At 49.1% G+C, this 15,887-nt stretch overlaps 1 protein-coding gene across 1 annotated transcript; it reads right to left on the bottom strand.

Moving 5' to 3' along the window:
- Positions 1 to 9,798: 9,798 nt before the first annotated feature.
- LINGO4 (leucine rich repeat and Ig domain containing 4) lies at positions 9,799 to 12,101 on the bottom strand. Its single transcript, XM_002810209.5, has one exon. It carries the CDS (start codon positions 12,096 to 12,098, stop codon positions 10,317 to 10,319), a length of 1,782 nt encoding a protein of 593 aa, XP_002810255.1. The 5' UTR covers positions 12,099 to 12,101; the 3' UTR covers positions 9,799 to 10,316.
- Between the last annotated feature and the right edge of the window lie 3,786 nt (positions 12,102 to 15,887).

The raw sequence follows: 15,887 nt of genomic DNA, 5'->3' as shown, positions 1-15,887 counted from the left end.
CCCGTCACAACCAATCCTTCCGCGGGTTGCTCCTGAGCGACGTGGCTGCTGCTAGCCACTGCCCAATTACCCGGATGGAATCCAAAGCAGGCCCACCCTGTCAGCCAATAAGATCCAGGAAAAGCAGATGTTGTTAATTGAGACCGCACCTGCTGAGAATTAAACAGCCAATTACAAGCTTCCCGGCGTCCTCGCAGACCACCTCTAGGCCAATTACCGAGGAGTTTTCTATCTTCTAACCCTTGGGGGAAAATCGGCGCTCCAGCAGCTGGGACCTAGGCGTGAGAGCGTTGAATCATGAGTGGCACCGTTCGCAAAAATTGGTATCTTTGTACAAAGACAGTGCCACAACTCAGTGACCATCGGGAGAGCAGCCTCATGATGGGCGATGCTCCATCAGTTGTTTCTCTTGCAATCTTTTGCATAGATCGGTCCGGCCCCGCATATGGCGATGAGGACTCAAGAGACACGGAAAACGTTTTCTTTCTGGAAAACATGAAATAGGCTTTGTAGATGGACAGGAGGTCAAGTGACAAGCGGTGCGCTGCAGAGAGCGAGGACCCACTCTTCTATTCCTTTGCAGAGGCACGGACACACGGTGTGGCCCGAAACAGCGGCAGGAGAGTGAGACCCGGGCTCCGACCGCGGTGGTAAGGGGACGGCGGGCCGTAGGGGCGCCAGGCGCCCACCCTTCCCTGGGGATTCGAGGAAACGGGTCGACGCGACAGCGTGAAGGCCTACGCCGGGGGAGGGGGGGATGGCGGGGGGCGTTTCTGTGAGGGCGAGGAAGGGAGCGGGTCTCCGCAGGCGGAAGTTTGCTTTGGAAGATTTTATTCCAGACGCTGTCCTGGTCCCTGGACCGTTAGGAACGGTTGGGTCCTGCTACCGCCTCCGTGCAGCGGGGAGCCTCGCGAGCCCAGAGCTGCGCCCTACTCGGTCCACCCTGTCCCCGCCCCGCGCTAGGGGCTCACCCTGGGGACAGGGGTCGAGCGATCCTGGTCATTGGGGGATCTTCCGCACTAGCTTCCATCACAATACCTGGCAGGTGATGAGCAATAAATGTTTGCTGAAAGAACGCAAGGTTGTATCTTTTGTCAATTAGGGAGATGCCTTTGGGCCTCAGGTTTTGCTTTCTATTAATATAAAAATGTATATGCGTTTTAAATAAGTAATACATTTACATTCTACAAAATTCAGAAGAAACAAGGTTAGTATAGTGAATAAATCTTCAAGGCAACTAGGGTTACCAGTTTCTTGTGAAAAATTTCACAAGATATTCTATAGTTAACGTGTGTATATGTGTAATATATAAAGTGTATATATATATATACACACACACACACACACATATATACACACACACATTTTTTTTAACCCAGTTGATAACATAGATACTATTTTGCAACTTTCTTTGATACAGTCTGGAAATGTTTCCATAGCAACATATACGTATCTGCCTCATAGTGATAGTTTCATAGTATGCCTGAGGGATCTATGAAGATATATTTAACCAGACCTTTAACAGTTTATTGATATGCAAGGATACTTCATTTCCCTCTTGCGTATCTGTATGATAAATACTTAGAAATGCAAGTGCCAAGTTAAAGAAATGTGTGCATTGTTTTTTCATTTGGACAGATAAATTTTGTAAATTCCCTTCCTCCCACAAAGATTTTTATAATTTTCATCCCACCAGCAATTTTTGAAAATGATTTTAGTTAGTATTACCAAATTGCCTTCCTTGGAAATTTTACCAATTTTGTCTCCCATCAGCAATGTATGAAAAGAACCTGTTTGATAGCACACTGGTGCTGTTAAACTTCCTGATTTTTGACAATCTGATAGTGTAAATGCTATCTCATTGCAAGATAAAATTTCATTGCTCTTATAAGTAAAGTTGAGCATCTTTTAATATATTTAAATGGCAATTTTTTGGTAAATTCTCTGTTTTTATATTCTGTTCATATTTTTATTGGTTATAGGGTCATTTCTTAATACTTGCTGTTTGTATATAAGTTAAAAGTATTTTCCCGGCCAGGTGCGGGGCTCACGCCTGTAATCCCCGCACTTTGGGAGGCTGAGGCGGGCTGATCACCTGAGGTCAGGAGTTCGAGACCAGCCTGTCCAACATGCTGAAACCCCGTCTTTACTAAAAATACAAAAATTAGCCGGTCATGGTGGCAAGCGCCTATAATCCCAGCTACTTGGGAGACTGAGGCAGGAGAATTGCTTGAACTGGGGAAGCGGTGGTTGCAGTGAGCCGAGATTGCCACTGCCCTCCAGCCTGGGCAACAGAACGAGACCCCGTCTCCAAAAAAAAAAAAAAAAAAAAAGTATGTCCCTTTTCCCACTTTGTTCTATGTATATTGTTTATACATATAACAAGTATTTTCCCTTTTCCAAGTTTGTTCTATGTATATTGTATATTTTGAGGCTGGTCTCCAACTCCTGACCTCAGGTGATCAGCCTGCCTCAGCCTCCCAAAGTGCTAGGATTACAGGCCTGAGCCATTGCCCTCAGCCTGTTTATGGTTTTTCTTTGCAAATTTTAAAAATTTTTATGTAATTGAATTTATCAATATTTTCTTTGATAATTTCTGGGTTTCTTTCTTTTTTTGAGACAGAGTCTCATTCTGTCACCCAGGCTGGAGTGCAGTGGCATGATCTTGGCCCACTGTAACCTCTGCTTCCCAGGTTCAAGAGATTCTCGTGCCTCAGCCTCCTGAGTAGTTGAGATTACAGGCATGTACCACCACACCTGGGTAATTTTTGTATTTTTAGTAGACTAGGAGTTTTGCCATGTTGGCCAGACTGGTCTCAAACTCCTGGCCTCAAGTGTTCCACCCGCCTTAGCCTCCCAAAGTATTGGGATTACAGGCGTGAGCCACTGCACCTGGCCGACTTCTGTGTTTCATATAATTTTTAGTAAAGTCTCCCACTACTTAAGATTATTCTTAAAGCTCCTATGTTTTTTTAAAAGTACTTTGATAGTGTCTTTGTACATGTAAATATTTGATTCACCTGGAATTTATTTTGGTGTAAAGGTGTGAGATAGAGATCCAACTTTGTTTTGTTTTATTCAAATCCTTCTTATTGAATAACCCATGTTTTCTCCATTGTTTTTGAATGCTACCTTTATAATACCACATTGCCATATGTATTTGGGTCTATTTCTGGATTTTTTTCATTTTGTTCCATTGATCATTAAATTTTTTTTTTTTTTTTTTTTTTTTTTTTAGACGGAGTCTCACTCTGTCACCCAGGCTGGAGTGCAGTGGCGCGATCTTGGCTCACTGCAACCTCCAACTCCCCGGTTCAAGTGATTCTCCTGCCTCAGCCTCCCGAGTAGGTGGGACTACAGGTGCCTGCCACCACACCTGGCTAATTTTTTGTATTTTTAGTAGAGACGGGGTTTCACCGTGTTAGCCAGGGTGGTCTCCATCTCCTGACCTGGTGATCCGCCCGCCTTGGCCTCCCAAAGTGCTGGGATTACAGGTGTGAGCCACTGTGCCCGGCCTAAAAATTTTTAAAATTGTGTACATTATGTTTTTTTACCACAATTTAAAAAATTAATTTATAATATACATGCAGAAAAATGCACAAATGACAAGTATATATCTTGATGAATTTTCACAAATGGAATACATTTGTGTAACCAGCAGCAGATCAAGAAACAGAACATTGCTAGTGCCCCAGAAGCCACTTGTGTGTTCCCTCTCAGTCGCTGCTCTTCTCAAGGACAACCACTCTTCTGACTCCTGATACCATAAACTAATTTTGCCTGTTCTTGCTTTTTATATAAAGAGAATCACAGAGTATGTACTCTTTTGTGTCTGGCTTCCTTTGTTCAAATTATTTCTGTGAGATTCAGCCATATTGTGTATAGTTTTAGTCCCTTCATTCTGACTACTGTGTAGTATAATATTGTGAGGCTATATTGAACCATAATTTACTTTTCTATTCTGTTACTGTTATTTTGACTGGAATCACATATTTTTAGATTATCTAAAGGAGAATGTATGATAAGAATCTTCCTATACATTCAAGTCACTGGTGCCCCATCCGTAGAATTTTAGTTTTCATTATGTAGAATTTACATACTTCTTATTAAAATTATTCCTAGGTATTGAGTGCCTTGATTGCTATAGCTATTTTTACTTTAAAAAAGGTAAAATGGTAGTTCAAATCCAAGGAAGAATGTGTCCACTGTTGCTATAAAAATACAGACCTACTTTATGGGTCCATCTTCTTCTAGCGCCAGTGAAGGTGGCATGGGCAAAAAAGAGGAAATGAAGTCCAAAAAGAGGGTTACACTTTATAGTTAAACCATAAGAGGAATTTGTTTCTTTTTAAAGACAGTCTTGCTCTGTTGCCCAGGCTTGAGGCAATGGCATGATCTCTACTCACTGCAACCTCCACCTCCCAGGCTCAAGTGATCCTCCTGCCTCAGCCTCCCAAGTAGCTGAGACTACAGACATGCACCACCACACCCAGCTAATTTTTGTCTTTTCAGCAGAGATGGGGTTTCACCATGTTGCCCAGACTGGTCTCCAGCTCCTGGGCTCAAGTTATCCGCCTGCCTTAGCCTCCCAAAGTGCTGGGATTACAGGAGTGAGTCAGTGTGCTCAGCCTCACAGGAGGAATTTCTTAATCAGAGCAGTGAAAAGCCAGGTGGCATCACTTTTCCTGGAATTTTTTTTTTTTTTTTTTTTTTGAGATGGAGTCTCACTCTATCATCCAGGCTGGAGTGCAGTGGCATGATCTTGGCTCACTGCAACCTCTGCCTCCCGGGTTCAAGTGATCTTCTTGCCTCAGCCTCCCGAGTAGCTGGGATTATAGGTGCACACCACCACACCTGGCTAATTTTTATATTTTTAGTAGAGATGGGGTCTCACCATGTTGCCCAGGCTGATCTTGAACTCCTGATCTCAGGTGATCCACCTGCCTCAGCATCCCAAAGTGCTGGGATTACAGGTGTGAGCCACCGTGATCTTACTTTAAAATAAGATTTATTTGATCTTATTTTAAAATCAGATTGAATTCTAACTTGCTGGGTAAGGAGGTTGGGGAGTAGAAGAAATAACTTTGAGTGAGCTGATGCCACACTCAGCCTCAAGTCACTGTACATTTGGGATTTGTCATCTCATTTCTCCTCTCAGATCCCAAATAAGGACTGAAAGATTGAATTGTGAGATGCTGGGATTGAGTGAATTGTAATTTCTTTATTCTCATCTCCAGTCCTAAGAGTCTATTCTCTTTCCCTGAAGGGTGTTCTGAACAGGCTGTGAGAGGCGTTAGGTGGAGTGAGTTAAGATAAGGTCTGGGTTGCCCAGAGGGTTCAGTGAGCAGGTGTTTCCTTTAGTAAACTGAAGCAGGAAAGTAGATCTTAGCTAGGGGTCTGGGCCCTCAAATACAAGGAGCCTGGCTCCAGAGCCTTGGCTGCCCACAGAGTTCCCTCGCTGTACAACATACGAATGACTCATTCAAGTGCTGTTCAGCTGTCTGAGTCTGAAAAACAGCACTCATCTCTCCTGTTGCCCATCGTAGGAGTCATCCCCTCCTCCCCACTTAAGCCTCTTCACCAGAAATCAGCGACTGGGAGCATGAGCCTTAGTGTCCTCACTTATGCTGGAGCTACTATTCAGTCTTTAGACCAGATTGAATTGTGGCAGATCTCCTAGGAAAGAATTCTCCTCAGCCTCTCTGACCACCACCACCCAGCTCTATCTTCCTACTTAATTCCCCTTATGAAGCAATTTGGAGGAACAGGACCCAGGAGTCCCTGTTTTCAGATACTCTCTAGCCTGAGTCACCACCGTACTGACTTCTTACAGCAAGAGTTCCACCCAAAGTCTCTTGCCTCTCCCTCAGATGGGTGCTGGTGGGAGAAGGGGACAGGGGAGGAGAGAATTATGGAGCATTTTTGTGTGTTTTCTTGCTGGGCCCATTGTAATACCTACTCTTACCTGTGCTAACATCCACTTTGAATGGTAGTCCTTCTCAGCCTTTTCTCTTTGCCTCTAATGGACCCTGGGGAGCAAAGGTGGCCTGAAGCCTCAGTTTCCACCGCAACCTGTGGCTTCTTATAGCAGAATTTTTAACCTATATTCTATGGAGTCTGTGATGGCTTCAGAATAACTGGATAATTTACAAACATTTTTGTTCATAGCTTGCATCAGGAATTCTCAGAGGGGTCTGTGACTCAAAAAAGTTGAGGATCATTGCTTAGCCGGGCTCTCATCTCCTGAATCAGGGATCCAGCACAGCACAGGAAATAGAAGTCAGAAATAGAGAAAAATTGTATCGGGGACAGAAATATGAAGTGCTGAGACGGTGCCACAGTATCTTTGGGTCCAGAGTTCTCTCTCAGCTTAGGTAAGACCACGTCTGAGATGGAAGAGAGAGGGGTAGAAGGAGAGCAGGATGGAATGTCCTCAGAAAGGTTCTGTCAAGCAGGCGGGGGCAGAAGGTAGGCAGAGTCAAATTCTTCTCCAATCTGAAATAGCTCACAGATTGTTCCGCCAATCTGTGCAACCTCTCTCTAACCTAGGAGGTTGTTGAGGTTAGAACCCGGAAAAGAACTAGGAAATCTGAAGACTCTATTTCAGAGAATCCTTTGCTGGAAGCCAGGCATTTCACTGCAGTCCATTTACTCCCTGGAATTTCTGCTCCTTTCTACCAGTCCCTGAGGCAGAGGCTGTAAGGACATTGGGAGAGGGGACTGAGAAGAAAGAGTAAAAACAAAGAAAAACCCCAACCTCCTGAATCAGGTGCATTAGAGTTAATGAAGAATGTAAGAACCAATAACTTAGCCCAGTCCCCCCTGCAAGTTCCGAGTGGATGGGTTGGAAGATTTCCCCTTTCTTACAGGTCATGTCCTGCAACTGAAAGGCCCTGGGAGAGAGAGCCGTGAGGGCGTGGCAGTGAGGATGGCAGTGTGGTGGAAAGGGGGAGTTTTCAATCAGACAGCCATGAGCTCAAATAGCTAGTTACTATTTACTAACTAGCTCTGTGCACTTGAGCACTTACTCTATTTGACCTTTAGTTTCATCAGCTAAGATGCCTCCCTACTTTATAGGGTTGATGTAAGGATTAAATAAGAAAATATATATAAAGCCACTGACATAGAATAGGCCCTCAATAAATGTTATTTTCTTCTCTTTGAACTGCTGTCCCACCCTGGGCAGAGCCTTCATTAGATTGTCCCCATGATGTGGTACCATACCTCCCTGCACATGGTCCACAAAACTTCTGCACACATAACACCCAGTCATGTCCTTGGCTGCATCTGCACACTCATCAGCACACACACAGCAGCCTGTGCCATCACAACTGAGCTGAGGGCAGTCTTCCCGACAGGTAAGATGAGGGACTGGCATGCTAACGCTTGGACAAGCTGTGGAAGTGCTCATCATAGTAAGCTTGTTACCTGAATCGGCTTCACCCCTCAAAAGTGTTCTGGTAAAGCTGTGAAAGGAGACAGAGGGTCTCTGGTGGGACTAACTCCATAGGCATTTCATTGAGATTAAATGTGTTTCTTGAGGGATACTTTGTCCACCCACCACTGCCAAGGAGACCTTAGTCTATGCCCCGGGTTGCAATGTCTGAAGCTTTGCTGTCCAATATGGTAGCCATTGGCCACATGTGGTTATTGAATGCTTGTAAAGGTAGGTGGCACAGCTGAGGAATGGAATTTTAAATTTATTTAATTTAAAATTTAAGACAGATATTCAATTCAGTTATTGGAAAATGTTTTATGTTTGAAAAAACTTAGATGTGTGAACCCACTTTCTCAACAGTGACCTGTATGAAATATAGATTTTTCTGGTGAAAATTTAGTAACTGAATTGTGATGTTGAGATGTACTGTATGTGTAAAATATACACTGGATTTTAAAGACCTAATATGAAAAAATGTTAAATATTTTATGATAATAATATATTGAAATGATAATAGTTTGGGTATATTGGGTTAAATAAAATAAGTATTTAAACGTATCCGTTTCATTTTGATTTTTTAATGTAGTTAGCTACTAGAAAATTTGAAATTACATATGTGACTTAGATTCTGTGTCTGTTGGGTAGTTCTGCTCTGGAGACTTTGAGACTTCAGACACCTTGGGCAGCAGCATGTCCCAGCGCCAGACAGTCATCTGTTCCCCACTGCGTCAGGGGCTTCCCAGAGAAGATTTCTCTGAACAGCATTGCTGCTTCCGCATTGCAGAGAGGGCAACTAGAGTGAGAACCTTCAGCGTCTGACTCCCAAGTCCCAACCTAATAAGCTGCTGGTGGAAGGTTATGGAAAGGAGCGGGAGGGCTGTGCCCCAGGAAATCTGTCTGATACATTATACACTAAAGAAGGGGAAGTTGCTGGGATGCTGATTGAGTTGTGTGTGCATGGTGGGTGGGGAGGTTGCAGGCTCAGGGAAACTCGTTTCTCAAGCAGGTCAGTTTCTCCAGCCTCACTCTCCTGTCTGCCTGGTTCTCACATTCACCTCTGGTACTACCCCCATATTCCTATCTCTGCCCCACTAAAGAGCGGCCTGCCTGTGAAGTCCAGCTTCACCTCCTCAGTGGCTCTGAGCGTCTCATCTGTCGGGCAGTTTGAGCTGGGAATCTTCTAATGAGTGGAGTCTCCTCAGAGCAAGGACAACAGCAGCAGGAATCAACTAGAAAGCTCACAATGCTTGCATCTGGTTTGGTGTAGGGGTGGGTGGGAGGAAACTAAGGATGCTGGGTAGATGCTGCTGCACAGAAAGGGTCCCTAGGGCCACGTGATTCTTCCTTTCTCAGTCCCTCCTCCCACTCTTCTCCTCTCCCTGTCACTCCTCCCTTCCAGTGATGCTGAGGCTGTTGCTCTGTTCCTTGAGCTTCCAGCATCTCTACTTCTTTTTGGGCTCTGCTTTGCCCTCCATTTGAAGCACAGTCAGTGGTACTCAGCAGTTTCACCTCCTACTCCACCTCCCCATCTGGGGGTCTCTGTAAATCAGTGACCTCTACTCGGAGACAGCTTCCCATTGGGGCTGCGCTAAGCACAGAACCAGAGGAAGCTGCAGAAGGATGGTGGAAATTAACTAGGCAGGCAGTTACTGCTGCTCTCCCTTCCCTCCACTTCTCACTACGGCCTGCTGTGCCCTCCTCCCTGTTCCTCCAAGCCTAGTCTCTGCAGTGTCCTGGGTCTCTCTCCTTTGACAACTGCGGATTCTTGCGTTTGTTAGTCATTATCTTGGAGTTCTGACTTTTCCTCAAGGGCACTAGAGATCTGTGACACAAAAATGATGGGGAGCTCCCATGGAGAAATGGGAAAGAGAGGCAGCAGCTGGGTGTCTCAGGTGGAATTTCTATGTAGGGGTCCCCTGGAAGGTAGAGGATCGCTCCTTCTCCAGTTCCAGAGATGGGGAGTGAAAGGGAAAGGATTGAGGCTGAAACCGGGGCTAGGAGTGCTGATCCCTCCAGGCATGGGGGTGAGGGTGCAGGGGGGTGAGGAAAGTGAAGGTGGGAGGGGCACTCCTTACCCTGTTTGTCAGGCAGGTTAGATGGAGGCAAGGCCATTGGGACACATAATCAATGGGCAAGCAGAAAGAGAAGGAGCCGGGGAAATAGAACAGAAATGAGGGTAGGAAATAGACTGAAGTAAAGAAAACTCCAGAGATGACATTTAGTTTTGGCTGCTACTGTTGTGGCCCTTTGACAGCAGGTTTAATGATCTGGTAGATAGAGGAAGGTGGTAGAGGCTCATACAAACACAGTGCAGTGTATGGTCTGTCCTCCCCATCCCACACTCTGTCCCCATCCTCTTCTCTGTAGCCTGAGGGTCCTTTGCTCTTATTCCTGTACCTAGGGGCAGGGTTGGGGTGGGGAGCAGAAAAGAAAGGGATTCTGCCTGGTTGACAAACAGAGACTCCAAGGAGCAAGTGGCGCTTCCCAGCCCCACCTCTGAAATAATCTTATAGCCGTGGTTGGCAATTGCTTATTAAGGGATATAAGTGTGTGTGAAGAAAGCCTAGTGGTTAGACTAGCTGGCTAGCGCTTTGATTATGTTTCCTGTTTTGTGTGTGGAGGGGGCGAAGAGGGGGCTGGACTAATGACAGGGTCTGCATCTGCAGCTCCCTGGGACCCTCAGAGAAGAAATGACAATGCTATCCTCAGACCGGAAAAGCTCAGGAAGCAGACTCTCTGGCAGGAGGCACAACGCAGGCGGGAGGTGCAAGAGAGCAGTGCTGCTAGGGACTAGGTTCTGGTTCAAGCAGCCTTGGTTCTGTCTTCCCCTTTGGTATCTGAAGCGGACTTGGTGGGTTCCCCACTGGGGAAGGAAAGGTCAGAAGAGCTTGGCAGTGACCCGGTTACCCGCAGAGTTTTTATCCCCAGAGGGCCGAGGTGCCACAAAGTCAAAGGTCATGTGATGTTTGACCCGACCTTTGCCCTTGCTCCAAAGGGCAATCAGGCCAAAGCAGAGGGTCACTGAGGTGAGGAAGGGGAGGAAGCCGACTGCCAGCACCATGGCCACACCTCTGCTATCCAGAAAAAAAGGCCCTGGGATCCCTGGCACGGTGATGTTGGGGTCAGAAAGTGTGCCGTTCGGTGGTTCCACCTGGATGACTTCCAGCCAGGTCCTCAGGGAGTCATTCCCAGCGACATTGCTGACCACACAGACATAGGCCCCTCTGTCCCGTAGCTGCACTGAGCGGATCTCCAGTGTCCCATCCTCTAGGACCCTTACTCTCCCAGCCCTGCCCAGCCAAGCCCCGTGCGGCCTCATCCAGGAGACAGTGGGGGCTGGGTCTCCGTCTCCAGAGCAGGAGAAAACCGCATGCCCGCCCTCCTCTGCAATGACCCATCGAGGCCCCGACTTTCGGATCAGGGCTGGTTTGCAGGTGAAGTGCCCCGGAGGCAGGATGTCTGAAAACTCCTTCAGGCTCTTCCCCTGGACATGCTGGGGGCCAGCACAGGCAGGGGGGGACGTGCCAAAGTCCAGGCGGCGGCGGAGCCGGAGCAGCCAGAGGAGGCGGCAGTCACAGGTTAGAGGGTTGCCAGACAGCCTCAGGGTGACCAGTTTGTCTGGAGAAGGGAAGGCTGTTTCCTCTAGTGTCTGAAGGGCATTATCTGCCACATCCAGGAGGTGGAAGGCAGTCAAGCCATGGAAGGCATGGGCAGCAATGGAGGTGAGGCATGCCCCTGACAGGCGTAGCTCCTGGAGCCGCACCAGGGGGCTGAGCCTTCGGGCTGGGATGGCTGAGATGGGATTCTGAGACAGATCCAGGACCCTGAGGAAGCTGAGGTGGTACAATGCTTGGAAGGGCACCGAGCTCAGATTGCAGCGGGTGATGGCCAGGCTGCTGAGATTGAGCCCAACCAGGCTCCCAGGGTCCAGAGCCTCCAGAGATGGCCAGAGGTGGATCTCCAGCTCCTTGAGCTGCCCCAGCCCCCGCAGGGCCCCAGCTGGCAGCCTCCCAATATCCAGTTCTCGAAGCCTTAGGGTCACTAGTGCCGGGAGACGGGCGAGGGCTAGGCCAGGCACTGTTGTGAGGTTGCAGCGCTCCAGGGTGAGGGTGCTCAACTTGGTCAGCCCTACAAAGGCCCCTGGAGCCACAAATACCAGGTGGTTGTCCCCAATCTCCAGCTTCTGGAGGCTGCCTAGCTCCCCAAAAGCTCCATCTAGGAAGAGGACAATCTGGTTGAGGCGGAGGTCCAGCAGGGTCAGAGCAGAGAGGCCTGAGAAGACCCCGGGCCCCATGATTCTGAGCCGATTGCCCTGCAGCCTCAGGGTGAGTAGGCTTTGTAGGCCATGGAAGGCCCCGGGCTCAAGGCTTGAGAGCTGGTTGTAGCTGAGGTCCAATTCCTGGAGCAGGCTCAGGCGGGAGAGCATTCCCCGCTGGAGCCCCCACAGGCGGTTTCCACTCAGGTCCAGGAGCTCAGTGTCCAGTGGGAGTCCTCCAGGTACAGCCTCCAGTTGCCTGTGGCCACAGAGCACAGCCTGGGGCTGGGAGGTGCAGTCACACACAGCAGGGCAGCTGCCACCGCTCCCTCCAGGTAGGAGGAGGAGGAAAAGGAGTGGGGGCCATGGGGGCCAGGCTTGCTTTGGAGCTGTGGCTGCATCCATTCCCTCTTCAGTCCTGAAATAGATGATGACATGGCCCTTTTTGGAAAGTGGCTTCAGATGATGGTGACCCTGGACTTCCTGGCCTTTCTTAGAGAGGAGAGAAATTGGTCTATCTGTCTCAGCATTGCCAACAAGTAGGGCACAGAACCAGGAAGAATTCTTGTGTGCCACCTCCCTGGGGCTTCCTGGAGCTTCTCTTTGGGGAATCTCTGCTTTCCTCCCTCTTCCAGCCCTGGATAACCAGCCAAGTGCTTACTGTCTCATGGAACCCTAGCCAAGCCTGATTTCTGTGGGGAAAAGACTTATGGGAATGGGGCAGGGAACAGCAGGGAGGTACTGAGTCCTTCTGTAATGGGGTTTCCTGATGTCTGTGAGATCCAGGAGTATCTCAGGTCCCTTCTCCCTGATATCTGCTCTTCCCAAGCTCTGCTCTGTCCCTCTCTGCTCACGCTTCTTCTTTCACATTATATACCCGTAGTTTTGCCTAAGGCTCAGGGAGATCATGTCCTTGGCCCAGAGTTCCCTGTCCTGACTGGAGAGGTCCTCACCTTGACTAGCTCACCCAAGGCTTGGAAACATGCAGGCCTCAGCTCCACCCCCATGCTGAGCCCTCTTCCAGCCTGGCCCAGGGCCTGAGCCCTGGACTAACAAGATCCAATCTCCCCAAAACGCCTGTGTGGACAACTGCCAAGCTGTACATTAGCTGTGGCATAGGATGCAGGGGGCACTTGACTGGGAAGCTGGGAATCCCCTGCAAGAACCCAAGGGCAACTGCTTATCTACTACAGTTGAAGTTGGGGTGTGTGAGGGACCCAAAGGATGCCCAGGTTTTGAGTTCTGTTGCTTGGTCTTCAGTCTTGGGATTCCCTCATATCCCTCCTTAACGGTGTTTGGATTCTGGTCCAGTGTGTGGATCTGAGGGAGAGCTCTTGTCCCTTTTGGCCTGAGCTATCTGAGAAATTCCCAAGAGACAGATTGTGGACCAGGGAGCATAGATAAGTGAGGAGAGACAGCATCTGACCGAGCGCTGTAGGGTGGGGAGGAAGGGAGCCGTTGGCTGGCACAGCAGGTATCTGGGCACAGACAGTGTGCAGAGCCTGTAGACTTATAGTCAGTTTCTGGGTACCAGGGTCCAGGAACCCTCAGGAAGATGGTGACTACAATGGCTGAGGTGACAGAGGAGAAGGGGCCCTCTAGGTGATGAGGGCCCCTGACTCATCCTGTTCGATGTCAACAGGGACCCCAAGGCAGAGGAAGTACTGGAATTGGCAAGGGATGGCTACAGAGATAGGAGCAAAAGCCCATGGATGCTCTCTGGGATACAGCGCGTCTGAGTCTCTCCTGAGTGGTAATCCTGATCACCTTTGGGCTTGTGGGCTTCAGGCTCTCTGGGCTCTACAGGGTCAGCTTTCTACTACATGCCCTATTTTTTCTCATGTGGAACTTAGGAGAGGCAGTTTAAGAGACAGTCATTTCTTCCCCTTTCCTTCCCACTCTCCACCTCCTAGAAGGATCATTCTAGTGGCTATCCTACAGCCACTTGAGAGGATTGTCCTAGTTGGGAAACTAAAGAAAGAGGCCAAAAGAGCAGAGGGATGCAGAAAACTGGTGTGAGGCTTGGGGATGAGAAAGAATAACGTGGGGCAAAGACTGCAGAGCAGACTCCTCTCGCCCCATCCTGACCTAACAGGTCTCTGTGGCATGCCCGGAGCTCTCCCGGGAAAGATGGCCCAGCCTCCCTTGTTCTCCCTAGGCTTGTTCTGGGAAGTCCACCTGACAGCTAGCTCTTCATCACTACTGCTGCAGTTCCTGCCCACCCTCTGCTCTGCATTCAGCAAAAGTGCAGTGAAGCATGTAACCCAGCTTTCTTCCTTCCTGCTCCGGTGAGTTTCCCCTGAGTCCCAAAGCCTGCTGGGCCAGGGGCTGAGGGAGCTGGAGCAACCTATTTTATTTCTAAGGTGGCTAATTTAATCACAAACTTCCCTTGCCAACCTCCATGGCTGCAGGACCGGCTTCCGGCCACTTTGCAGGAAGAGAGATGTCAGAAGCACTTTTTTGTCCCTTCAGTGGGGTGGGGACATCACCAAGACATGACCCTTGAAGGCATCACCCCTCATGGGTAAGGAGCCTTTTTCTTGTCTTTATGTGGCAGTCCAGAGACACTTTTGAAGCTGGGTATCCTGTATCCTCTTTAAAGCACACCTGACTGACAAATGGGAACTGTGTGGGGAGAGGGTTCCTGGGGGAAAGATTTCTGGAAGATCCACACTGGTTGTGGAGAAAAACCCTTCCAGAGGAAGGGCGAGCACTGGGGAGATGGAAGAGAGGTCTCCTCGGAGCCCTTCCACCCAGGGGTACTTGGGATATTTGAGTTTCCCCCTCAAAGTCCCATGGGGCCAGGATTAATTGTTAGCAGTGTGGGGGCCCAACCCCTCTTGCCTTGAGGGGCACACTAGTCTGGCCTGTCTCTGAGAATGTTATGGAAAAGGGCAGCTGCATCTTTGGGACAGAGAGTGGGGGCACTTACCGGAGAAGCTGGAAGGTGGCATCAAGATTGGCACTGCATCTGTCCAGCGCTGGGGGCCCTGTCCCATTCGAGCTGCACCTCAGGCCCCTGCACCTTCCCAGTGTGCCTCAACCCCCGCTGCCTAGCTGCCCAGCTGCCGCCTGCCACTGCTGCTGCTGCTGTTGCTGCTGCGGCCGCTGCTGCCAAGACTGAGGTGGAGAAAAGAGCCAGAAAGCATTTCTCCTTTTTTTTTTTTTTCCTCTCTCTCTCTCTCTTTTTAAACCAGGCAAGAATGAGTCTGCAGCAACCCTGTTGGTGCAAAATAAATAAATAAAGCAACCAGGGAGGGCTGCAGCAAGCACCACTACAGGCTGGCAAGTGACAGGGGAGGGAGCCAGGAGGGAGGCTCTAGTGCCAGGGAGGGGTCATGCAATAGCAAGAACAGCAGGTTCTAGAGGATCTCTCTGACATCCTGATTCCCCCACTGGGAAGCTCGGGCCAGCCACCTTCCAGAGGATTGTCTTTTGGTCTCCCAGATGTCGAGCAATTCTGTGCAACCTCTAAATCTAAACGTTCCCCATGGGTATCATTTATGGGATGTTCTCAGTCTAGAGCATCTCCCGTGGGGCTCAGTTTGAGGCTCCTACAGTGGGGGTTCCTGAGGATTCGTTCACAGTCCTCACTGAGGGACTGCTCCACCTGGGGAGAAACTGCAGGGGCAGGGTGAGGGTGGGTTAGATCTGTATAATGCTGATGGATTGCTGAGCTGGAAACCTGAGTCTTGACCCAGGAATGAGACTGGAGAGCAGGCATGCAGGTAATCTAATTTAAGGATCTCCCCTACCCTCTGACACACACACCTCTTGCCTTTAAAATCATTTTATAAAGAATGGCACAAGTTGGGGTTTATGTTTACTCAGATGAACCCGTCCCCTTAGAGGACACAATCCCACCCCCAACCCCCCAACCCCACGACTGCCCATCATTGCTGTTAATCCCTCAGGGGAGGGTTCACAGCTGTTTATGAAGCCGAGAGGTTCTGGGCAAGATCACAGCTGGGGAAACAGGCCCAGGCCCTGCTCCCTGGTGTCCTCCATGCTGCAGTCAGCGGTGCCCAATGACGGGGTGATGTGATCACATCTGCTTCCTTCTCCACAATAAGAGCAGGGCTGGCAGGCAGGCCAGGAAAGTCCTCCAGGGTCTGATCTTGCCTTCTGACTGACCAGTGCCAGCGACCTCTGCTTCTCTTGGGGCTTCTAGTGGTAGAAGACAGCTGGAGCTGC

This window comes from Pongo abelii, chromosome 1, assembly GCF_028885655.2.
Source record: "Pongo abelii isolate AG06213 chromosome 1, NHGRI_mPonAbe1-v2.0_pri, whole genome shotgun sequence".
Taxonomy (NCBI): Eukaryota; Metazoa; Chordata; class Mammalia; order Primates; family Hominidae; genus Pongo; species Pongo abelii.
This window is presented reverse-complemented; position numbering and strand designations above follow the sequence as displayed.